Here is a 24,673-nt window from a genome sequence, read left to right on the forward strand (position 1 = left end):
GTTTTAACTTATGCTGAATCCAGTTGTGCCACCAAGGTAGGGCCAAGGGATCCATTGTCCAACTGAAAAAATAGTGGACCCCCAACAGCCAAACTTCATTAATTAATTTGTTTTTCCTGGCTGTATTGAAAGGAAACTTAGTAGATTTCTTGGCATTTTTGCTACGAAGATTGCAGAGACAGGTAAACAGGAAGAAGAGGAGGAGGAGGAGAAGGAGAAAAAGTCAAAATGCAGCAGAGAACACTTGAGAGAAAAAAGAAGAGTGGGCTTTAAAACACTTGCATCACCTGCTGCTCATTGAATTTTCATTTTCCACTTTGCATTTTCATTTTCCAATTTGCATTTTCATTTTCAGGTTCTTAACATGCAAATACTTTTTAATAAGCATGGGTCAATGGGCTGGGCTTTGCACCTTGATTTCCCACAATTCTTTGTCATTCATAGCCTCCCATAATAAGATTAATTTGTCTTTCCAATAGATAGCACATCAGAAATATTAACACTGCTCTTACGAATCCCATACCAAATGGCATTTAACAACGACATATGCATTGCATTTTTCATTCTAGCAGATGGTGCATCACAAACATTTGCTGTAATGCATTTTATTACTACAAATCTTTGTGATGTGGCATCTATTGTATTGACAATTGCAAGGCATTTTCTAGATACATGCATTACAAAATACATTCCAATAGATTGTGCACTGCAAACATTAATGTTGAGATCTGCGCTGATTACTTCAATTTCAATCCATCTCTGATTGGTAGTACAACCAGTAAAGGGAATAAAATGAAGTGAATTAACAGGCATGAAGAAATTACATATGAAAATGCTGGCACCCCTGTTTCAAAATATTGACATTTGTTAAAGCATTATTCATCTACCAGATTCCTTTTGTATAAAATTACCTGAATAATCTGTTGAAAAAGTATATGAATGAATTAATTGCTAATATCAGTTGATGCATTTCCACTTTTGATAGATAGATAGATAGATAGATAGATAGATAGATAGATAGATAGATAGATAGATAGATAGATAGATAGATAGATAGATAGATAGATAGATAGATAGATAGATAGATAGATAGATACTTTATTAATCCCAAGGGGATATTCACATACTCCAGCAGCAGCATACTGATAAAGAAAATATTAAATTCATAATAAATAAAATAAATTAATTTGAATAGTATTTCTTCACAAGATTGTAATTAAAGTAGAATTCTAAGTAAGTAACTATTTGTCCATAATGTAATAATACAACATTGGTCTTCAGAGAAGTGCAGGGAGCCTGAGCCTCCAAGCTGCAGGTTATCTCGGCTCAGTAGCCGACCATCTCCATATTGGTCTGTCCTTCACGCTCTTGACCCGCTGCTTCCCAGTCAGAGGCTTTTCACTTCATGTGTACTCCAAGATTGCTCAGTAGATGTTTAAAAAGAAAAAACACCTATAAATTAAAATGACAGATGTTTCCTTGAGAACAAATTTGAAAAGTAATTAAAATATTTTAAAGTGTATAAGTTCATAGTTTTCCATGCTGTGTACAACGCCTGCCAAAAAAAATATTAATAAACAGGATGTTGTTCCTAATAATATTTAGAGAAATCACGTCTCAACTTGTTTCAGAACTTCAAGGATAAATACAACACACTACATAAAGAGATGAGTGAGACACACTACAAATCCAAGTGTTAATATATGCACACTTGGATGGACTTGTTCAGAAAGTATTCAGACCCTTTCATTGTTTTACATTTTGTTATATTGCAGCCTTGTGCTAAAAACATTTAAGTTCATTCTTCCTGCATATAAAAAAAAACACCTAATGATTTACCAGGATTTAAGATATTTTGCAAATTTATTAAACTGAAATATGAGGGGTGTTCAGATATAAACAGGAATTTATGCGCTATGCTTTATTTATTGAATACAAAGAAATGACTTACACAGTATTTTTCTATATAATCTCCTGCCGCTACAATACACTTGTTCCAGTGCTCAGGAAGCTTCTTAATCCCCGAAGAGTAGAAGTCTTTTGACTGCATGTTGACCCATTCTTACACAGCACAGCATAGGCTTGAATTTCTTCCCTCCTAAAAATTCCTTAAGTGGACCGAAGAGATGATAGTCCCTCTCTGAATGACTTGCACCAATCATACACTCTAGACTGAGAGAAAGAGACACTCATCCCCAAACTGTTTTTTAAGTCTTGAATAACTCCAAGATGGAAGGACTCAGAAATTGAAAAATAATGCGCTGTGCAACACTACTATGTACCTCCTGTTCAAACATGTTGATTACAACTGACAAAAAGTGTGTGTGCTGGTATTAGAGCAGCTAGCAATACTATCGACAAGTTCATATATGCATGTGTTTGCCCAATGAGTCGGGTCTACCTTGCACTATTTATAAGAACAAAGCATGAAAATTCTTCTTTATAATTGAACACCCCTTGTATTACATTGACACAAGAATGCAGACCTGCTCTTTTGACACTCCATTTGGATCTAGTGCATCCCATTCCTTTGACCATTACTAAAATGTTTTTACAACATGTTTGGAGTCTACCTGTGGTCAATTCCATTGACTGGAGTAGGTGCCAAGGTGGACAGACCAGGAAGGAGGATGGTTACTTACCCAGAAGGGATGCCATAAGAAAAGGATATGGGTGGACAGGTGCCCCTGACCAGGAACGTATAAAAGAAGGACAGAGAAGGAAGTCCCCAGTACATCAGATGGCAGCATCACTTGGGTACAGCTTCCATTTATACACTCACTGGGCACCTTGGGAATTGTAGTCCTGATGGACAGCCCTGTCAGTGTATGTGGGCGCCACCAGAGGGAGCTGTGGGGAGGGAACTCACACATTTTAAGGAAGTTCCACCTGACCAGGATGTAATCATGTGACACCGGAAGTATTCCTGGGTCTGGCATAAAAGAAGCCGCTCAACCTCATCCAGGCGAGTTGGAGTCAGGAGGTAGAGGACAAGGCTTGCCTGGAGGGCAGTGGCGGAATTACTATATTGGATGGTGCTTGTGATTCTGCGTAAAATGAATAATCTGTGCAAGGTAGTTAGTAAATAAAATGCACTTTATTTTTTCCCTTGATTGTGTTTGTGCACTTGAGGGGCTCAGTAGTGCCCCCTATCTGTCACACTGGATATAATTTGGAAAGGCACACGTCAGTCTATAGCAGGTCCAACAGTTGACAATGTGTATCAGAGCAAAAACCAAGGCATGAGGTCAAAGGAATTACCTGCAAAGCTTTGAGACAGGCTTGTGTCAAGGCACAGATCTGGAGAAGGCTACCAAAAATTCTAGCGACATTAAGGGTCCTCAAGAGCACAAGAATTCTTAAATGGAGTTTGAAACAACGACAACCACAAAAATGCCACCCAAAGGAGCCTCAGACTGTGAGAAACAAGACTTACTTGTCTGATGAAACCAAGCTTGAACTGTAAGGCCAAAACTCTAAGTGTCCGAGTGGGCCGATTGTTCAGTTTACAACAGGACAGTGACGCTAAGCAGAAGACACAGACAACACAGATGTGGCTAGACTTTACGCATTCTAGAAAATTGTGTATAATTCATTCCCCTCAGTATAAATATATAAAACATTTATAAAAGTACATATTGATTATAACAAGATTATAACATATTGAAAATTGACTCAACTGGTAGAGGCGCTACAGTACATAAGAAAGGAGGTTTGGTTTATATGTGTTTTTTAGAATTGTCTTAGAATTTGCAGAGTGGTGGCTCTGAGGCTACGGATCTGCACTGGCAATCTGAAGGTTGCCAGTTTGAATCCCATAAATGCCAAAAGGGATTCTGCTCTGTTGGGCCCTTGAGCAAGACCCTTAACCTGCAATTGCTCCGTCCTGGGCAGCGGTTCTCAAACTTCTTTAGAATTTCTTGCGTGGCGGTCCCTTTAAAAATTGTTCGATGGCTCGCGGACCCTTTTTATTAAAAATTTAAAAATCAGTATTATTTCAAGAAAATTGGGGGCGCCAAATAATTTGCACAAGGGTGCTACATACCCAATGTGCGGCACTGCATAGGTACAGGCTGCTGTGAATAAAACATTTTTTGACAAACAATTATTAATTCAGAAAATATTACGTACATCTTAGTTATTAAATTTAAGTTAAAATTTTAATGGGATGGATGCATCTGCTTTGTCTTAACCATCTGCATTGAGCGGGCAATTTCATCACTTAAAAACACAAAAAATGTAAAATATGTTGTTTGTTGATTATCTGTATCCACCTTTAGCGCTCTTATTTGCTTCTAAAATATATGAAAACTGTTCGCGAGTGTTTTGATTCTACAAAAGAATTGATAATTTTTGATTATGATAAAAATAATAAGGGCTGGTTTGTGCCGAGTGATAACATTGGGAAAACAATGCGGTGGCAGCAAATAACGGAACAGCGGATTAGTGGTCAGGTCTAGGTGGTGAGGGTAACAATGGAGCTCAGTCACTTACTTCCCCTCGGATGGTAAAAGGTTAATAATTGTACAAATATAAATAGTGTAAATATGCAATCATTTCTCATGGTCCCACCGAAACCTAGGGGACCGTGGACCCCAGTTTGAGAACTGCTGGTCCTGTGGTATGACGTTAATCTGCATCCAACCCTGCATGTAGGCCCCCAACTTGGGGGTTGGTGGTAGAATTGGTACTCCAGCCACCATGAAAAACCTCACACTGTTCCACTCCATCTGAACTAGTGTGATGCTGGGGTGTCACCCGTTGCATGGCTGAACTCGGATCCTAATCTGGATCCTGAGTTGGTTTGTCATGCGGTGGGTGCGGCAATGTGCTGTATCAGCGTGTGCTCCTAACTTCTCTCTCTCTCTTTCTTTCTAAGTAAGTAATAAACTTTTGACCCAGTACTAATGCTCATAGTCAGCAGATTGCCTTTAAATAATTTTGTTATCTTTCTTCAAGTAAACCCAACTTTTCCGGAGCCTTAAATGCAAAGAGGTGAACTTGCCCCTCCTTCAAAGTCACAGAAGACCTCATTAGAGCAGGACTACAGCACTGGTATTGTGAATAAAGGTAAGACCTTGTTATTACTTTATTGACGTTTTGCGCTGTCATTCTGTTTGACCTCATTTGTATTCAGTTCCTTAGCTTCATTACTATTAACAACGTTCATAGAAGGTAGAGAAAATAAAATGTTAACCCAAACATTCTGCCAAGTAATAATTACAATTTTTCCAAAGAAACATAACGACGTACTACAGAGTTTGTCATATAGGCCAATGTTAAATGATGCTAAAATGCTAGGGCGGCGGTTCTCAAACTGTGGGGGGCGAAGTAACCAAAAAGGGGGCGCGAAGATGTGAAAAATAGAAAACACGAATTGGAACTATGAAAAATACATCTATTGAAACCAAAACAAATTAACTTAAACTACATTCTGATACTAGAAAAATAAATATAGAGTTAGATAAAGGTTGATAAAAGTTAAGTAGGTATAATAAAATATGCATCTATGATATATCATTAATTAAAAAAGAACAAATTGGTATTAGTGGGATCCTTTCAAAAAAACGTTAGGGGGGGCGCGATTAAAACTGTTATGTAAACTCGGGTCGCAAATACTAAAAGGTTGAGAAACACTGTGCTAGGGAATGGCTTAACTAAAAGAACAGACTAAGTTATCCCCTCAGTAATATCAAAAGACTAACCAAATAACTTAAAGACACACACTCACCCTCAAATCGTGGGCACCAGTTTATTGTAATATACTAACCCTCAAAATCTGACACACCAGAAGTCTTATTATGTTTAGATGCAGAAAAGGCCTTTGACAGAGTCGAATGGGACTCTCTGTTTTACTGCACTCCACAAATTCCAGTTTGGCCAAACATATCTGCTTGGATAAAACTACTTTATACCAGTTCCGAAGCCTCAGTCCATATTAATAACACTAACTCAAATTATCTGACATTAGATAACATACTCAAAAAGAGTGCCCAGTGTCGCCAATGCTATTCACAATAGCTATTGAGCCATTAGCTCTTTTTCTCTGGAAGAAATGAGAGATAAAGGGTATTATTATAGAACGAACTAAACAGAAAATATTATTATATCTCGACGATATGGTGCATTATATGTCAAACCCATAATCATCTCTAGCTCCACTCTTAAACCTATTAGGAGAATTTCAGAAGATTTTCGGATTCTGAATTAGTTTTTATAAAAGTGGTCTTTTTAGAATGAATTCCCCAGTATATCATACCAGATTTGATGCCTATTTGTTCATTTTATCGAAACAGTTTAAATATCTGGGATCAACTATCATACGTAGATATAAAGATCTTTTTCAATATAATTTTGGAAGCATGATGGGAAAAAAATCAAATATTATGGTAACAGATGGTCAACCCTTCAATTTACCTTAGCAGGGAGAATTAATACTGTCAAAATGAAGATCTTCTCCAAGCCACTGTTCCTATTCCAGAGTATCCACTATATACATTGTGGACACTTTTTGTGACTGAAGACAGAGAAGAAAATTAAAATTAGTAAAAACCTTTTATTGATACATACCAGACAAGGGTAAAATGACAGAGAAATACAGTCCTAGGACACCGCACTTCATCTGCCTCGAGCGCAGATATCCTTGCTCTTTTATAGCTTTCTAGTCTCCTGATCGTTGACCACGTAAGCAATAAAAATAGCGTCCTGACTCATTTTGTATTATTCCAATTGGTAAAGTCCTTACCCTAAAGGTATATTTTCTTGTCACACACATCATTGAAAGAAAACTTCCAGAAAGTATACATGCTTTTTGTCACGTACGCAAAACACAAACAAGTTTGATCATTCTGTTCTATTTTCTGTACTTACACACATACATTTTGTTCAATTACATCATTTTATGTTTTTACACTCCTCCCTTTTTGAACAAAATGATGTGGGCAATATAATTAAATTGAAATGGTTGATGAAGGGGAAGGGGGGGGGGAAGGGGATGGGGAGGAGAAAATGGAAGAAGCTATACGAGACATGTGCTCCTCATGTAGCATATATGCCCTTTCCATAGAGGCGGTAAAGTACTTAGATATTATATAGCGAAACAAAGGGATAATACAACAGCCAACCAGGAGGAGGAGGCAAAATGCCACAACCAAAGAGATGAAAACAGATCTTATCCATTGTCCCCAGGATCCGAAGGAGGATGTAAACCACTGATCCCAGGGATTTGTAATGCCAGAATTAGTGGTAAGTTCATTAGAGAGAGCAGTGAGGCCTGCCAATACACGAGTTATTGATCCATCTGGCGCGGTATTATTAGGAATATATGTACAACAAGCATCGCCAAACATAGCACAGACGCATCCCTTTTCCGCAAGTAACATGTCCAAGGCTAGACGATTTTGCCAAGTCATCAGAGAAGTACGGTCAAGCTGTTCATGTATGCCTTCAATAGCGTCTTTGGTGAAGTTAAGGAAACGTTGTTGGTTATAATAAAGGTAATTAATCCAGTCAACATTCTTATTAATAGTAATTTGGGGTATAATAGATTCAAAACCGGCAGCAACTTGATCCCTAGCTTTAAATCTGTCTGGGACACCCCTGGGGACTCCAATAGCATCTATGTATACTCCAGGGCCATGTAAGGAGATATTAGTAGGCATATGGAAAAGGGAGCGGGTATGTCGGAAATAAAAAGGAGGGGTGGAATAATATGGGGAGTGAGAGGGAGGTAAGGATAGAAGTCTAAAAGGCATTACTAATTGGACTGGAGCACAGGTACCAGACCAGTTAGGGGGAAGGGTGGCAAATAATTTGGACCTACGGCACATCCACCAAATATCTGATCTAGGAGTGGTTTGGGAGAGGAGAAAGGAAGACAGAGATAGATTAGAACACTTTGAACCAGAGAGGGGTTTCTTGGAAGTAGTGAATAAGTACAGAAGGCAGGGCAACCCCGCGGGGTCAGAAATGTTAGATAATGGGAAAGGGACTGTAGCTAAATGGGAACGGGCTGCAGCGCACGCGTAACAATGAGAACGATTAACTTGCTTAGCTGAATAGAGAACCCACTGCAACCATCTATTCTGATCCCCATAACCAGTTTCTACTGAAAAGGTGCTTGTTAAAGTGGTTAGATTTAACACGCGAACTATAGGGGCTGAATCGTCAGGTAAAGGAATGGTGGTGGGGGTGGAGGTTTCAAAGGAAACGTTGGAGGGTGAAAGAAGGGGGTCCTGTACTCTAATATTAAATTTTCCTAAGGGGTCAGTTCCTGAGACATAAGCCCCAAGAATATAAGTGCCAGTATCATGAACAGTAGGGTTTTTAAGCGTAATAATTAGAGGGTTACATTGATTCTCATCACATTTAGTAACGGCATGCCCCTTAATTATAGAGAATCGGGTCTTCAAGCTGTATTGCAGGCTTTTATAAGGAGAATATCCCCAGTCATCTGACCCTGTATTTGCAAAGACTAAACCCCACCGACTGCACCAGTCTTCGTAATCCGTAGGAGCTGAAACACAAACATATTTATCAGACCAGGTCCATTGTTCTTGTCGTCCGACTCCACAGTCCACAATTGAGCAGAAATCAATTTGCACTGAAGTGGTGAGTCCCTGTGTGACTGTGATATTCGGGTATCTCTGATTCTGGTTCTGTTTTACCTTATAAAGATAAAGATCACCACCCATCCTTGGGTAGCCCGAGAGGGTGCGGGTAACAGTCAACAGAAAAAGTATTTTTAAGATAGCCATTTCTTGCAATGCGATGCGTGGATCCAGGCAGGCAGTCCTTCAACTTTCACGGCGTGTGGTGTGGATAGAAGAATTTGGAATGGTCCTCTCCACCTAGGCTGATGCCAGTGTTTCCTCCGAGTATCTCGAACCAGGATCCAGGTGCCCAAGGGAATTGGTAAATCCTTAGAAAGGGGGCTGGTCCTCCAGGCTTGATTAACCTGCTGGTGGATTTCCTTCAATGAGGTTCGCAGACCTGCAAGACTAGAGAGAAGATCATTGTCCACAGTATGCAAATTCACATTTCCTACAACCATGCCAATGGGCATGGGACGTCCGGTCAGAATCTCAAACGGCGATAGTCCCAGTTGTCGGTGTGTCCGTCCCCTTAGTCCCATTAAAGCTAAGGGTAGTGCATCTGGCCATGATAAATTAGTTTGTTCACAAATTTTTGCGAGTTTAGCTTTTAAAGTGCCATTGCATCGTTCTACGATGCCTCCGCTTTGGGGATGGTATTTACAATAATGGTGCACATTAATTTGGAGCCAGGTGGTTAATTCATTTATAACGGAGTTCACAAAATGAGTGCCATTATCTGTTTGTAACTTTTGAGGGATACCCCATCTTGGAATAATCTCTTTAATTAGTGCTTTAGCTACTGTTTTGGCATCGTTGTGTTTTGAAGGGAAAGCCTCTACCCATCGGGAGAACACATCGACAATCACAAGACAATATCGGTACCCTTTAGACGGGGTTAGTTCAATGAAATCCATTTGGAGGTGTTCAAACGGACCCATTGGATTAGGGGTAACGGCGGGACTTACCTGGGTACCTTTTCCCACATTAAACGTTTGACATATTGCACAGCGTCTGCAAAATTGCTCTGCATATGTAGAGAAACCTACAGCTTCCCAATGTTTTTCAACATCTCGAACCATGGCATCTCTACCTGCGTGATCGAGGCCATGGGCGATTTTTGCCATTCCTGGGAAAGAGGCTTTTGGGAGAAAAGGTTTGTTAGTGTGTTTATGAGTCCAGACTCCATCAGAGAGGGACCCTTCTTTGGACCATTTTCTCCTTTCGATATCCGTGGCTGCACTCTGTAAAGAAATAATTTGATTATCAGGGTCCTGGTCATTTCTCTGTTGGAATAAAGAAATTGGTGTTATTATATGCAGCCTCTTTAGCAAAGTGGTCAGCTAATTCATTTCCTTTGCTAACAGGATCCTGTTTTCCTGTGTGAGCTTGACATTTAACAATCGCTAGCTTCGATGGTTTGGTTATAGCTTCTAAAAGGGATTCGATCAATTTCTGATGTTGGATGGGTTTGCCAGTACTGGTCTTAAATCCCCTTAGTTTCCATAGTGCTCCATGATCATGGCAGACTCCAAAAGCATACCTGGAATCCGTATAAATTGTTACGATCTTCCCTTCAGACAGCTGACATGCTCGAGTGAGTGCTACGAGTTCAGCTGCTTGTGCACTCAAGCTTGATGAAATTCGATTTGCTTCCAGCAGGCGGTCCCCTTGGACCACTGCGTAACTGGTTGAGGGTGCTCCATTTTTCAATCGCAAGGAACATCCATCCACAAAAATCATTTCTCCAGTTTCTAAAGGTGTTTCCTGTAGATCTACTCTAGGTTTTACAACCTTTGCTATTTCATCATGGCAATTATGTGGTTCTCCTTCGTTGTTAATTGGGAGAAGAGTGGCTGGATTTAAAGTGGAGCATCTTTCAATTGTAACATTTGACAAAGTACAGAGTACATTCTGATAGTGTATTGCCCTAGCAGTAGTGAGATGTGAAGTTTTGGCTTGTACTAGGATAGAATGTACAGCGTGAGGCACTTTAACTGTTAGGGGGCTCATGAGAACTACATCCGTGCTTGCTAATACAGCTTCTGTTGTTGCAGCCACAGCACGAAGACACGGAGGAAGTGCTGCGGCCACTGGATCCAGTTTTTTAGAAAAATAAGCCACCGGTCTTTGTTTATCTCCATGTTGTTGCGTCAGTACTGCATTCATAAATCCCTGCTTTTCGTCCACGAACAAAGTGAATGGACGAGAATGATCAGGCAAACCAAGCGCGGGCGCAGATAGAAGAGCAGTTTTGAGGTCACAGAGAGCCTTCTCAGCCTGTTCATTCCATTGGACCTGGCCAGAAAGGGGGATGCCAGGAGTATTAGCCAATTGTTGCAACGGCTGTGCTCTTTCAGTAAAATTTAGAACCCACTGTCTGCAGTAGCCCAGAATACCTAAAACAGACATAACCTGTTGTTTTGTGACCGGTCTAGGAAGATTTTGGATGGCTGTAATGCGATCGCTAGAGAGAGCTCTTGTTCCATACGTAATGTCATGACCTAGATATTTTACAGTTGTTTTGATTAGCTGCAGCTTAACTTTAGAAACTTTATGGCCATTGTCCCCCAAAAACAGCAACAATTTCTGGGTATCTTTTGTACAATCATCTTCCGTAGCGCTACATATCATTATGTCATCTACATACTGTATCAATGTACTACCTCTGTCCGGCCAAAAGCCTTCTAAATTTTGGGCAAGAGCTTGTCCATATACACAAGGGGCTTCAGTGTATCCCTGAGGCATGACGGTCCATGTCCAACGGCGGTTTTGGAAAGTAAAAGCAAACCAAAATTGAGAATCAGGGTGTACAGGGATAGAAAAGAAAGCATTAGCTAGGTCAATAACGGAGAAGTACCGAGCGGAAGGAGGGATAGTAGAGAGGATAGTGGAAGGATTAGGGACGATAGGGGCCCTAGGGAAGATGGCAGAATTTACTTGTCGCAAGTCTTGTACGAAACGCCATGAACCGTCAGCCTTTTTTACAGGTAGAATGGGGGAATTGACTGGAGAGTATTCAATTGGAATAATGGCACCGCGTTTGACGAGATCGGAATGTACGGCGGAGATGCCAGCCTCTGCTTCGGGAGACAGAGGATATTGGGCACGGTGCGGGCGGAAGGAGGATTTCGGGTGGATCACCAGAGGCTCACAATGGGCTATCCTTCCATAATCATTCTTTCCCTGGGACCATAGTGAATCAGGGAGCATAGAGAGCCAAGAAGGGAAAGTGGTTTGTAATGAACAAGCAAAAGAGGAAGGACGGCACAAAGCGCGATGTACTAAAAAATCAGTTTGAAACACCACTTTAGTTATTAAACGGTCAGGAGTATCAAAAATACCCGGAGTAACTTGTAACCAGTCTGTTCTTTCAAGGCATTTTTCTACCCATGGTCCTATTTCCCCCCATTTAACAGTGCGTGATTTAGCTAAGGAAATATGAGGCACTGAGCCGCCAAGATAATATATATGCTGTAAGCATGTAAGATGAACAGAAGCAGCTGCCTTTGTGGATGAAATAAAAACACAGGAGATGTGAAGGGTTTCGGGGCGAGTACCAGAAGTAAGGAAAGATTCTAGCCAGGGGGTGTCTACTTCTATAGGGAAGTATTGGGCAGTACAGTGTAAAATGTCAGGGGCCTGTAAATTGGGAAAGAGACAGGGGGAAAAAGAGTGTAGGGCTTTGAGGAGAATGGTGTGTGGGGAAATATCTAAAGTCCAAGCTGCAAAAGAGGGTTTGGGGTAAGGGGCAATTTGACACAACAACTTGGGGGTAGAACAGAAAAAACCTTTGTCAGTCATAGAAATAGAAAGAGAAAGTTTTGTCATGAGATCTCTTCCTAAAAGGTTAACTGGACAGAGCTGATTTAAAAGAAAACGATGCAGTAAGGTATGTCCGCCAGGACGTGACTGGACTTGAAGAGGTTTTGATACTTGAAGAAGGTGAGGTTGTCCAGAAGCAGTAAGCACAGTAACAGTCTCGTTCGAGGCAGGGACCTTTGCCAGCGAGTGGCACCAGTGTCGATTAAGAAAATAGTCTCAGTGCCATCAACGAACAATGTCAGTAAAGGATCAGTCTCTGAATTATGGGTGAGCAAAGGTAGTTGAAAAGAGTGGCTGGAGGTCCCTGCGTTTTCCTATGGCCAGTATTGTTGGTCAGGGGTGTCAGAAAAAACAGGTGGAATAGGGGGAGGTGGGGGCTGTTGCTGTCTGTGAGGGCACTCCCGACGAAAATGTCCAGTTTCACCACAGGCGTAGCAAGAGTAGGAATTAACATTGGGATTAAAGGGAGAGGGAATAAAAGGATTCTTATTGTGGTCAGCAGGAGGAGCTCCAAAACCACCTCGTCCTCTTCCTCGTCCTCGTCCCCTTCCTCTAATGCCATATCCTCGGCCTCGGTCAGGAGTATTCCTGGTATAATAGTTCATCTGTGCTGCCAATAATTTGGCATGAGAGTCCGATTCCTTCTGCTTAGTTTGTTTTTCGGCATGTTCAGCATGTCGTTTGACTTCATCAAACGCGGCACTTTCCCACTCAATACAGGAAGTGCGGACCTTGTTTTGTATATCAAGGCGCAAACCGGAAACAAAAGGTGGAACTGCAGCTCGGGTGCGGTCATCAACATTTTCCAAGCCCGAGTGATTAGCCATAAGGTCTTGAATCCTATGTGCCCATTCATCAACCGTCTCGTCTCTCTTTTGTTTTGCAGCAGAAATAAGGGACCAGTCCGTTCCTTTTTTATATTTTTCTGCAATATTTTGTCTCAACGCCTCCCATTGTGGGTTAAATTCGCCTTCTCCACCAATCCCCTGTCCTCGAGTTAAAGCTGGGTTCCATACCCATGGAACGTCATTGCGGACACCCCTGCTAACAGTGGCCCATGTGGTCCCAAGCTTTCGACGAAGTACCTGGGTCCATTCAGCAGCGTTAGGCTTATACATGCTATCTAACTGATCAAGTTGTTCAACAAATTTTAGTCCTCCTACTTCCTTTGGATCTGGAAGTGCATTCACGACATCCTTTAGTTCTTGGATGTCCCAGTTCCGATTTATCATAACTGTTGTGGGATTTTGGGGTCCGGCTGGATGGGCAGGGTTATAATGAGGATTGGGAACTTCTATTAAAGGGCAAGTAAGTAAGGGTGAAGGATCAGAAGAGAAAAAAGTTGGAGCTGGTTTGTGAGTGGAGGTTTGACTTCGAGTGCATTTGGAGACGGGGGTTTGTCTAGTACAGGGTGGGTCATCACGATGGGTAGAGGGGTCATAGTGATCTGTGCCTGGGGGATCATCAGGGGAAACTTCTGCCAGTTGTAGTGCAGGGGGGGCAGTCGGAATGGGGGATAGAGGAGGGGATAATGGAGGTGCCTGAGGTTGGTACTGAGGAGAGGAACAAATAATAGGATAAAGGGGGTCTTTATTTGGATTATTCTTCCTTTTCCTCCCGTCTGCCTGTGGTTCAGTGCCTGTCTGAACTTTCTGTAATGTAATTAGTAATTCCTCTTTCTCCTTTTTAGCCTTTCCCTCATTTGCCCGCAACAATTCATTCTGTTTCTGTACTGCTTCTAAATTTCTGTCTTTTATTACTAATTCCCATCTATCGAACATATCCATTCGATACGGTCCACTATTATAACAACCCTGCTTATTCCTACACAGGATCTTCCTAGCTTCCTGTATTTCACTTACATCTCCTGTCCCCTCTATCGGCCAACGCCCACCACTCTGTCTATTCCATTTCCTACATGCCTTCTTGAAATCTAAACCTGTCTTCTTTTCTATAAATTTCCTAGGAGACCCATTTTTACGGGGCGTCTGTTGATCCTCCGAAAATAATTCTTCCAGCGTTAATGATTTTGATCCCCCTGTGCGGCGATTAACAGGCTTACTGTTATAAGTTCCCATTATGTCCCCTTGCCCTCCCGGGTCCTGTATTTAATTTTCCAACTATATACTGATTCGTCTAATCCCTTGTACGTATGAATCAGCGAGGTATTAAGTGTGCCACTCACTGTTCCCTTACTGTTCCCTTCTTTAGTCCCAAGGGGAGACACCTAACTATCGGTCCTGTCCCAGTTCCCAGGAGAACACGGTATTCCTATTAGTATGTAGATTTATTTATTCCGTCCTAACAGCAATCCTGCAATCTGTGCTCTTTTTCTGTTTATGTTTCCATATATATATATACCACCCCGTTACTCGTCCCGTTAGCCTGTCCGCTCACATCCCCGGATTCCAGCTCAGGTGACTTCGTGTCCGATTCGGTTCAGCAGAATACTACATCAATACGTCCAGCCGAGTCTAGGATATGGGTGAGGCCAGTATCCTTTCGTCAGACCTTTCGTATGCGTCAAACTGCTTGGGTCAAGTCTCCATCACCTTAAGCAACCCGTTGAGATATGAATATGACTAGACGGTCAACAGGAAACTCGCCCTCCCGTAATTTAGAAAATAAATAAAAAAAATGTTCGGAAATTCCCCGGTGCTTACCCCAGCCTGGAAGTGTGCAAGCTCTGTCTGGAAATCCGTTCAGTCACCGTGGATGTAGCAAAGAGGAGACCAGGGGCTCCTCACGCAAGAACTGTTTCAGGACAGGGCAGTCCTAATTTTTGCCGGAGCTGCATGCTCTGCTGCAGGAGCGCTCAAGTTGACGGCAGTCCGCTGGTAAGACGGATCACTGAAATGGTCTCGCTGGAGGAGTCGACCGGCCGTCTCTTGCCCCACGTCCGGGCGCCAAAAAACTGTGGACACTTTTTGTGACTGAAGACAGAGAAGAAAATTAAAATTAGTAAAAACCTTTTATTGATACATACCAGACAAGGGTAAAATGACAGAGAAATACAGTCCTAGGACACCGCACTTCATCTGCCTCGAGCGCAGATATCCTTGCTCTTTTATAGCTTTCTAGTCTCCTGATCGTTGACCACGTAAGCAATAAAAATAGCGTCCTGACTCATTTTGTATTATTCCAATTGGTAAAGTCCTTACCCTAAAGGTATATTTTCTTGTCACACACATCATTGAAAGAAAACTTCCAGAAAGTATACATGCTTTTTGTCACGTACGCAAAACACAAACAAGTTTGATCATTCTGTTCTATTTTCTGTACTTACACACATACATTTTGTTCAATTACATCATTTTATGTTTTTACAACATCAACAAATCATTCTTTAAGAAATTAGACTCAAGCATAACATCATTCATTTGGAATCTGAAATGGCTACGCATCCAAAGGGCAACTCTACAAAGATCTAAAGCAGAAGGTGGCATGGCTCTACCCAACTTTCAATTTTACAACTGGGCATCAAATATGCACATAATAAAATATTAAAAATTGGAAAATAAATCTTGTTCCAAATTTTCTTTTGTCTGCCCTCCTGTGTACTCCAGTCAAAACTCTAATGTCAGTTTACTAGAAATCTAGTCGTTCACCAAGTTCTTAAAATATGAAACCAATGCAAGATACATTAAGGTGAGAAAGATCTTATCTGTTGTTCCTATACATGATATTCACCTTTTTCCGCCTTCTCTAACCTACTCAGTATTTAAACTATGGAAAAAGCTAGGGATTAAGACACTTAGAGATCTTTACATAGTCACTATATTTGAAACTTAAGGACAAAAGTAACATTTTTGAGCTACACGCATTTTTTCTGCAAATTAGAATTCTTGTTAAAATTTTCAAACCTGACACAAATATTTATCCCAAAGGCAATACTGGTTAGTCATGATGAAGACTCAGACAGCATTTCAACAATATATAAAAATATTTTAAACAATTCTAGAAAACAGCGGGAGAGAGACCTTTCAATTAGCAACTCAGAAAAGGAGTGGAACTCAGCCATACGCAGAACACATTGTAGTTCTGGATATGCCAAGCATTCCATAATGCAACTAAAAATCTTTCTTCGATCACATTTATCTCGTTTAAAATTGTCTAAAATATGCCCAAGGGATGATTCCAGTTGTAAGCGTTGGCATGTAGCACCAGCATTACTAAGCCATATGTTTTGGGAATGGCACTAAATTAACATCATCGTTACACATTCCTTAGACATTCTTGGGGTTACAGTAAAAGCCTACAACACACTGCTGGCACACAGACTTAATTCAGACTTAATTGTAAAAAATCCCGATCCAACTTGAATAATTCAATGGTAGGCAACATTTTAAATTGTCTAAAAATAGGAAAAAATCAAATTCTCTTTTAGAATGTATCTTCAAAACATTTGTTTAAAACAGGGAAAAATTCATTAATGATATTCTGCGATAAGCATGTGGGCCTGTGATTGCCTCTCTTACACTATTCATTTTTCTATTTTATTTAAAAATTAACATGGAGGAGTTTTTGTTTTGCTCATGTCTTTCTTGTTTTTCTCTTCCTCTTGGCTGGTTGCTGAATCTTGTTTTGTTTTTTTTTTGTTTTCTCTGAATAGATTTTTAAGTAAATGGTTATATCTTTTATGTTATTATCATTTGTTTGATTGTGTCATTACAATTTCTTGCTTTTGGAAAATAAAAGAAAAAAATAATTTGATACACAAAAGAAAATGAGATTGCACCATCCTTGGTATGATGATCAGCAGAATGGAAGGGTTAGAGCAGGAGATGAAAGGCCAGTTTGGCAGTCCATTATGGGGGCGCGTGAGTCTAGACACACGTGGACATGTTTCGTTGGCCGACTGGAGATTTATGAGGATGCAACAAGACTGAGAACTATACGGTATGACATTAACTATTATAATGGGCAATTAAAATTAATGCATATTTAAATTGTTAGTATTTGAGTCATTGGGACTCAAGATATGGTGTGCTGGTGAGTAAAGGATTGGCGTAAACATCAAAAAGATTATTTTCCATATTCCAGATTGTTAAAAGTCTGTAGGGCACTACTGCAGCACAAAGGTCACTAGAGGCGTAATTAAAAGTTGATGAAGCCCAGTGACCTGGGTTCGCTTCCCAGGTCCTCCCTGCGTGTAGTTTGCATGTTCTCCCCGTGTCTGCATGGGTTTCCTCCCACAGTCCAAAGACATGCAGGTTAGGTGCATTGGCGATTCTTTATTGTCCCTAGTGTGTACTTGGTGTGTGTGTGTGTGTGTGTGTGTGTCCTGCGGTGGGTTGGCGCCCTACCCGGGATTGGTTCCTGCCTTGCGCCCTGTGTTGGCTGGGATTGGCTCCAGCAGACCCCCGTGACCCTGTGTTTGGATTCAGCAGGTTGGAAAATGGATGGATGGATGGATGAAGTCCAGTACAAAACAATGTAATGCAAAATAAATTAAAAACAATGGCTACCAGCAATGAGATGTGTCAAGAATATTAGCTGTATAAAAAATCAATAGTTGTGATTTAACTTTGTGGGATTGTGGGAATGATAAAAACATAAATCTTTTCTACTCTGAAGTCAAGTAGGCAGTTACAGTATGTTAATAATAAAGACTTGTGAAGCAACAGCCGTGCATTTAGCTGCCTACAGTAAGAACATGGATTTCAGTTCTTAGGTCACTTTGTATCAGAAATTTGTATGTTCTCCTGATGTCTGCATTGGTTTGTTCTCAGTCTAATAATATGTATTTTGGATTAATAAATGTATTGTAGTTGTCCCAGTATGAGAGAGGCTGGGTGGGTGGTTGAGGAACCTTCTGCTGTCCAGTGTGGGACCTGTTCAATGCCTGACTTTACATACAGTAGATGGGCTATGTCTGCAGTTTTCTGCGACTCTGTATTGCAGGTTGATATAAAGGATAAATGGAGGATTAAATATTTGAAGTTAGTGATGACATTGTCAGTGTAAATAATTTAAATAAACATTCACTCGTTATCACATCCACTTTATCTAGTTTGGGACCAGAGCGGTTAGTGGCCATTTTACCAACATCAGGTACAAGGCAGCAGCCAGCTCTGGATGTGGGTGCCAATCCACCGCGTGGCACACACAAACACAGTCACCAGTCACTAACTCATGCACCTTCTTTAGAATGGAAAAGCGCTGTTCATAAGACAGACTTTAGACATTTCAAATATATTACAAATAAATATACAAGATTAGAAGCAATGATTTGGAAAGTTATGCATACGACACACTAAGAATATGTTAAAAGAAAGGTGGTTGCAACACATGTACTGTATTATAAATGGCAATAAACGCTCTGCGCTATGTGAGCATTTTAAAAATCAGAATATTTTCCAGTCATGGTCGGCTTACAAGCAAACAGAAACTGAGCAAAAAACAAAGATGTTATTACAAATGTCAATGGATAAGAATGTTGCAAATACAAACTCCCAAATGGCTAAATGAATAAATGTTTAAAATCCACAAGATTTTGTATACAATTAGGTTAAAGGTTCTCATGTCATATTTATACTAGCATTTTTAATTGTTATATTTTATCCCTATTGAAAATAAAATGCATTCAATTTTGGGAAGGATATGATAAGCAGTTATGATTTGCAGAATATTTATTTTTCTTTATATTCGAATATGAAGATTAAGATAAGGGTATTACTTCAGTCTTCAATGAAATGAGATTTTTAATGAATTAATGGTCTCTGTGTTTATTTCCCCTAACCTAACATTGGAATCGGACAGGATTTGAATGGTTTGTCTGCTATTTTATTCTTTTTTTCTTATAGGTATCAATTAGCCACTGACTGACTGGTCTCAGTTCAGGTCTGCAAACACTGGGACCCTCCACGGTGGAGCTTGTGCCTCTTTTCTGTATGCTGATTGCAAGAGGAAAGAAACATCCTGAGTTCAGCAAGAATCTGCAGTCCTTCTCTTTTTTGAAGATTATCTAGTTAAAAATCAGAAAGTAAGCATATTTGTTTTTTCTGGATGCATGCCTAATTCCACTCTCGCTCTTTAGCATCCCTAAGTATGAGTCCAGCCAAGGAGAAGCTTATTACCATTGTGATAAAATATCAGGCAGCAGACCGAAAAAGGTTTGGGGATGGCCACCCCGCATACTGAAAAGTCAGCAGAGCAAATATCTGACAAAATGCCAAAAACAAAACTCTGAAATTAAAATAAAATAGTTAAAAATAAAACTTTAGTTTGGCTCCTTCACCATCTGAATGACATGAATTGAGTGTACAGTGGAACCTCGGTTTGCGAGTAACTTGGTTTACGAGTGTTTTGCAAGACGAGCAAAAATTTTTAATAAATTTTCACTTGATAAACGAGCGAGGTCTTGCAGTACGAGTAGTATGTACTGTATGCGCTTTGTCTGCTGAGCGTCATGTGATCACAACTGAGCCGATGGTTCTTCTCTCTCTCTCACTGCGGGATTGCAATCGTCTCCTAATCTCCGTCTTAGTCGGCGTGCCTCACTCATATAGTCAACATCCGTACGAGTGTTTACTACAGCATTAGCATTGTGACTGTGTGCGCGTGCGGTCGTGTGTGTGTGTGTGTGTGCACACGCGGGCGGTCATGTGTGTGTATGTGTGCTCGCGCACGCTTGTGTTTGAGTGTGTGTGTGTGCTGTGACGTGCGAGTCCCCGTCTTGCACCGTAAAACACGAAGCTGAGTCTCAGTACTTTAGCAACACAAGCTTTATTCAGCTTGAAACAGCAACAGTGCGGTTATTTATACACAGACACAGCAGTCAGGCAGGGCCCTGCACATTTATAACGTTCCTTGTTCCTTGTATCACTCATTGACGGCAGGCGCTTATAGCATGTCCGCGATCTTTTCGAATTCGCTTTTACAGAGAACTGCTACAGGGCTGGGAGACTGCGATTGATTTGGGACGCTCTTCCGCGTGTCGTCCCGTTGGGTGGAATCCCACAAGAGTTTAGAAACTCACTCACACCAGCCATGATTCTTTTCAAAGGTAAAGTGCAAGTTAATTTGTTTTACGTATTTTTACTTTATATTTTGTATTAATCATTTTTATATGAATAGTTTTGGGTTGTGGAACAAATCATCTGAGTTTCCAATATTTCTTATGGGGAAATTCACTTTGATATACGAGTGCTTTGGACTACGAGCACGTTTCCGGAACGAATTATGCTCGCAAACCGAGATTCCACTGTATTGTGATGGACGGCCTTGCCCGACTGGGATGTCCCTGTATCAGAAGAACCGGAGGAGAGATTGTGTTCTGGGCATTATCTTCCCCAGGACAGTAGAGGGCAGCTGCCCTGGCTTGCTGTAAGACCACAGGTTTGGTGCTTGGAAGCTCCTCCCTGCTGGGGCAAGTGGCCACCGCCAGAGGGCACTTGGGCTTGGTTGGAGCCCTGTGTTGCAGCGCTTCCACCACACCCGGAAGTGCTGCAGGAAGCCGGTCAACAAGCACCTGGACCACTTCCGGGTGCCTTATAAAAGGAGTCAGCATCCACTACTCCAGGGCCAGAGTCGGGTGGAAGAGGACAAAGCCTGCGGAGGAGGAGTGGTGGCGTGCAAAGACGAAAAGAAGAACCTGGGGTTCGTTATTGAAGAGCTTTGCTGTAAGGGTGGGAAGCTGTTCCCACATCAAAAAATAAAGGTGTGTTGTACCTGCACTCGTGTCTAACCCTAACCCCTGGTGGGCCACAGTTTATACCGTATGATGCCGAGCAGCCAGTCACATGGAAAGGACTGGTAGAGTCATATCGGAACTTTCCTATATGTATGCAGACTTCCCTAATGCAAATATTAGCTTAATATTAAGCTAATAATTCTGTCCCTCTTTTCAATTGATTAACAAAACATGCACGTCCACACACTTCTCACGTCACGAAAAAAACTCCATCAAATGATGGGATCCTGATGCCTAACCAGGAGTCAAAACAAAAGCAAAGATCTTATGCATTTATAACAGATGTAATAAAAAACAAGGCTACACACATGAGGTGTTGGGGTCTGTCGCCCCCCCCCCCCCAAAAAAAGAAAAGGTGGATTGATCCTATTTTAATATGGACGATGACCTTCACTGGAAATTATGCACACACACACCCAAGGCTATAGAGAACACTGAAGGGCCAATTGGTCCTAGAAACAGCAGCACCCGGCATAAAGACAATTTCACAGTTTCTCTAAATACGTAATTAGATTGAGCAGATAACAGAAAATTGGGAAAAAATACTTAAGATGACATAGCAGAGGGTTGTTCTTTTTAATAAGTTAACATATTGAGGAAAGTATGTAATGTATTTTGCACATCTGGGTGGGCACTTAATGTAGAGACACTACTGGTATGGAAGACATGTAAAGTACTAGGGGGCTTTGCCCCCTGCTTGCTTCGCTCACCAACCCCCTGGCCAGCGCTACACGCTAGCCTCTTTGCAGTTCTGATGCTCGCATATGGGGATGTGAATGTACAATTTAAACAGATTTTAATTTTTATGTGAAGTGCTACATTTGCATCCACACGACGTATAACTGCCCGTGATTGCATTTTGTTTCTCTCTCTATTTAATAAAACGACTTTTTCGAATGTTTGGTTCTGAGATTTGTTATTTGTCTTTGCAAAAGCTAATGGGAAACTGTTAATGTTTTAATACGAATGGCATATCAAGATCTCCTTTGTTGTCTAATGTTATCCATGGGAGATGTAATACTTTTCTTGGATACATCCTTCTTTCTACAGTAATTTGTCCAGTGGAAAACTGGACGGTGTTAACGGTTGTTGATATTCTTTGTGATACTGTAAGTTGATGTTTTCTTCTACTGCACGATCACCACCAACTGTTTCAGCATAGTCTATTGATATGCGTTTAACCATTTTTGCCGTGTTACCGATCGACATTTTTGGCGTAAATTCGTTTGACTTCCTCGTTTCTAGGTGCTAGGATTGCCTGTTCTGTTGATAACCCTTCGTGATGAAATTCTTCAATAAGATTTGGACATAATACATCTGCTGAGAGAGCAGAAACTGTGTCTGACAAAAGCATTCACAAGACTGAGAGGTGAGAGGACGGTGGTCTTGTGTGAAAATGGTTGTAAGTAGGGCGTGACTTGAAAGAATCTCATGTTAAAAGTCTCCATCTCACGGGACTTCATTCCAAAAAGTCTTTTCAAAAGATCACGTCTCGTCGCAGGATAAAAAAATCTCATCTCCCAAAATTTCTTTATTATAATAGAGAGATACAGTATATAATGCATAATTTCAATCTAATGCAGGCTAATTTAATTTGATTTAATGTAGGCTTTTAAGACACATAAAAAGTAAATGGTAATGTTGAATACTGTCAGAGAAATAAGGCCAGTGGAGTCCAAAACTCCAGTCTACAGAAATAACAGAGAAAATGAAACTTTGAAACCCCACCAAAAAGAACAAGTTAACGTTTGTCTGTCCACGGCCAACAGGCTGCCCAGCCCCACCATGGTAATTATGCAGGTTCGGGTCTATAGTTTTAATCTGATATGAGTCTCACTGGGCCTGACTGATGGACTCCTTATGGTTAACATTCTCAATGCATTCTCAGCAAAGGCTTAAACTATTCAAGCTGACAGAGCAGTGCTGTCACCCCAGTGACGTTCTCCCCTTTTTTTTTCCAGAGGTTTCTGAAGATGGATGCCAATGTCACATTCAGTGATATACCATCAGAAAGGTTTTTTTTTATAACAGCATTCTATAATATTGGAATCTGTGCAATTCTTTTCATGGTGGGCACTACTGGCAATGGCCTTGTCATCTGGATTACTGGGTTCAAGATGAAGAAATCCATCAATTCCATCTGGTTCTTAAATCTTGCCCTCGCTGACTTCATCTTCACCACCTTTCTGATTTTTGACATCATTAATATTTTTATGTATTATGAGTGGCCTTTTGGTACATTTTTCTGCCATTTGAATGCCCTGGTCATGTACACAACTATGTTCAGCAGCATCTTCCTATTGTCTGTCATCAGTGTGGACCGATGCTTGCTGGTGGAAGCTCCTGTGTGGATGCATCACCATCGTATACCTCGGAATACTAGCATTGTGTGCCTGCTTGTCTGGTCCTTGGCACTTGTGGTCAGCCTCCCTTACGCAGTCTTTATGAAAAATTTTACCTTTAACAACAATACCTATTGTTATTTTGAGGTCAGCATTAACTTTAAAGTAAATGTATACTGGACTAATGTTTTCAACTTTGCACACTTCCTGGGTGGCTTTCTGATCCCACTCATCAGTATCACCAGCTCCTACACTGTCATCACTTGCCACCAGAATGCAATCAAACAAAAAGCCTCCAAAATGGTCACAATCTTTGTGGCTATCACTGTCATCTTTTTCCTCTGCTGGTTTCCGTACCATTTTATGAAAATATTGGAGTTCTTTCAGCCAGAAAATGAAATCACTGAAAAATATGTAACATATTTATATCCTTTTGTCGGTAACATAATTTATATCAACAGTTCCATCAACCCGATGTTGTATGCTTTCCTGTCTCCATCCTTCTGGAGGACATGCAAGAAGTCCTGTTCAGGGTTATGCAGAACATGCTTTAAGAAGACACAATTCGTCAATGGCAGAAGAAGAAAAGATGTTACTGTGATAAGTACAACAAACCTTTAGACGACAGTATGCTACGCTAACCATATATATAAGAGGAGTGCTTCATTAGTAGTCTGTTCAAACCATACATGCATGGAATAAATGACCAGATAGTGTTGTAGAGAGTGGTATTTGAACAACTTTCAAAGCTCAATTTCATTTTATTTTGGAAAAATTTGGAGAATAGGATTAGAGTTTCATTATACTGAATTGCCTGTTCTCATTAAAATTGTTCTAATGTTTTAATTCCTAATATGTTCAGACCCACACATAAAAAAACAACTTTTCATGGAATTATTAAGTAATGGGAATGATTAATTTCATTCAAAAATTATGATTAAACTTGCCTTCTAATACTGTAACTGAGAAAACTGTAATACAAATACATTTAAGTGGATTGATAAACATGAAAATGAATCTCATAAGATGAAGACCCTTCTTACCACAGAACTAGTACTGATGTTCTTTGATCCTGCTAGCTAATTCTCAACAGATGCATTGAAGGATGGCCTAAGTGCAGTTTTACGAAGGGCTGAGGGTACAGACCTGAAGCCAGTCACGGAAGCTTCAAAGACAATGTCTCTGTCTGAGGGTCTCTCAGCTTAGTCTGGTGTTTGGTG

General features: G+C 40.7%; 1 protein-coding gene across 1 annotated transcript; it reads left to right on the forward strand.

Annotated features, from left to right (window-relative positions):
* The first annotated feature begins 23,074 nt into the window (after positions 1-23,074).
* LOC114668129 (chemerin-like receptor 1) lies at positions 23,075-24,407 on the forward strand. Its single transcript, XM_028823760.2, has one exon. It carries the CDS (start codon positions 23,085-23,087, stop codon positions 24,072-24,074), a length of 990 nt encoding a protein of 329 aa, XP_028679593.1. The 5' UTR covers positions 23,075-23,084; the 3' UTR covers positions 24,075-24,407.
* Positions 24,408-24,673: the final 266 nt, after the last annotated feature.

Source organism: Erpetoichthys calabaricus, chromosome 17 (genome assembly GCF_900747795.2).
Source record: "Erpetoichthys calabaricus chromosome 17, fErpCal1.3, whole genome shotgun sequence".
Taxonomy (NCBI): domain Eukaryota; kingdom Metazoa; phylum Chordata; class Cladistia; order Polypteriformes; family Polypteridae; genus Erpetoichthys; species Erpetoichthys calabaricus.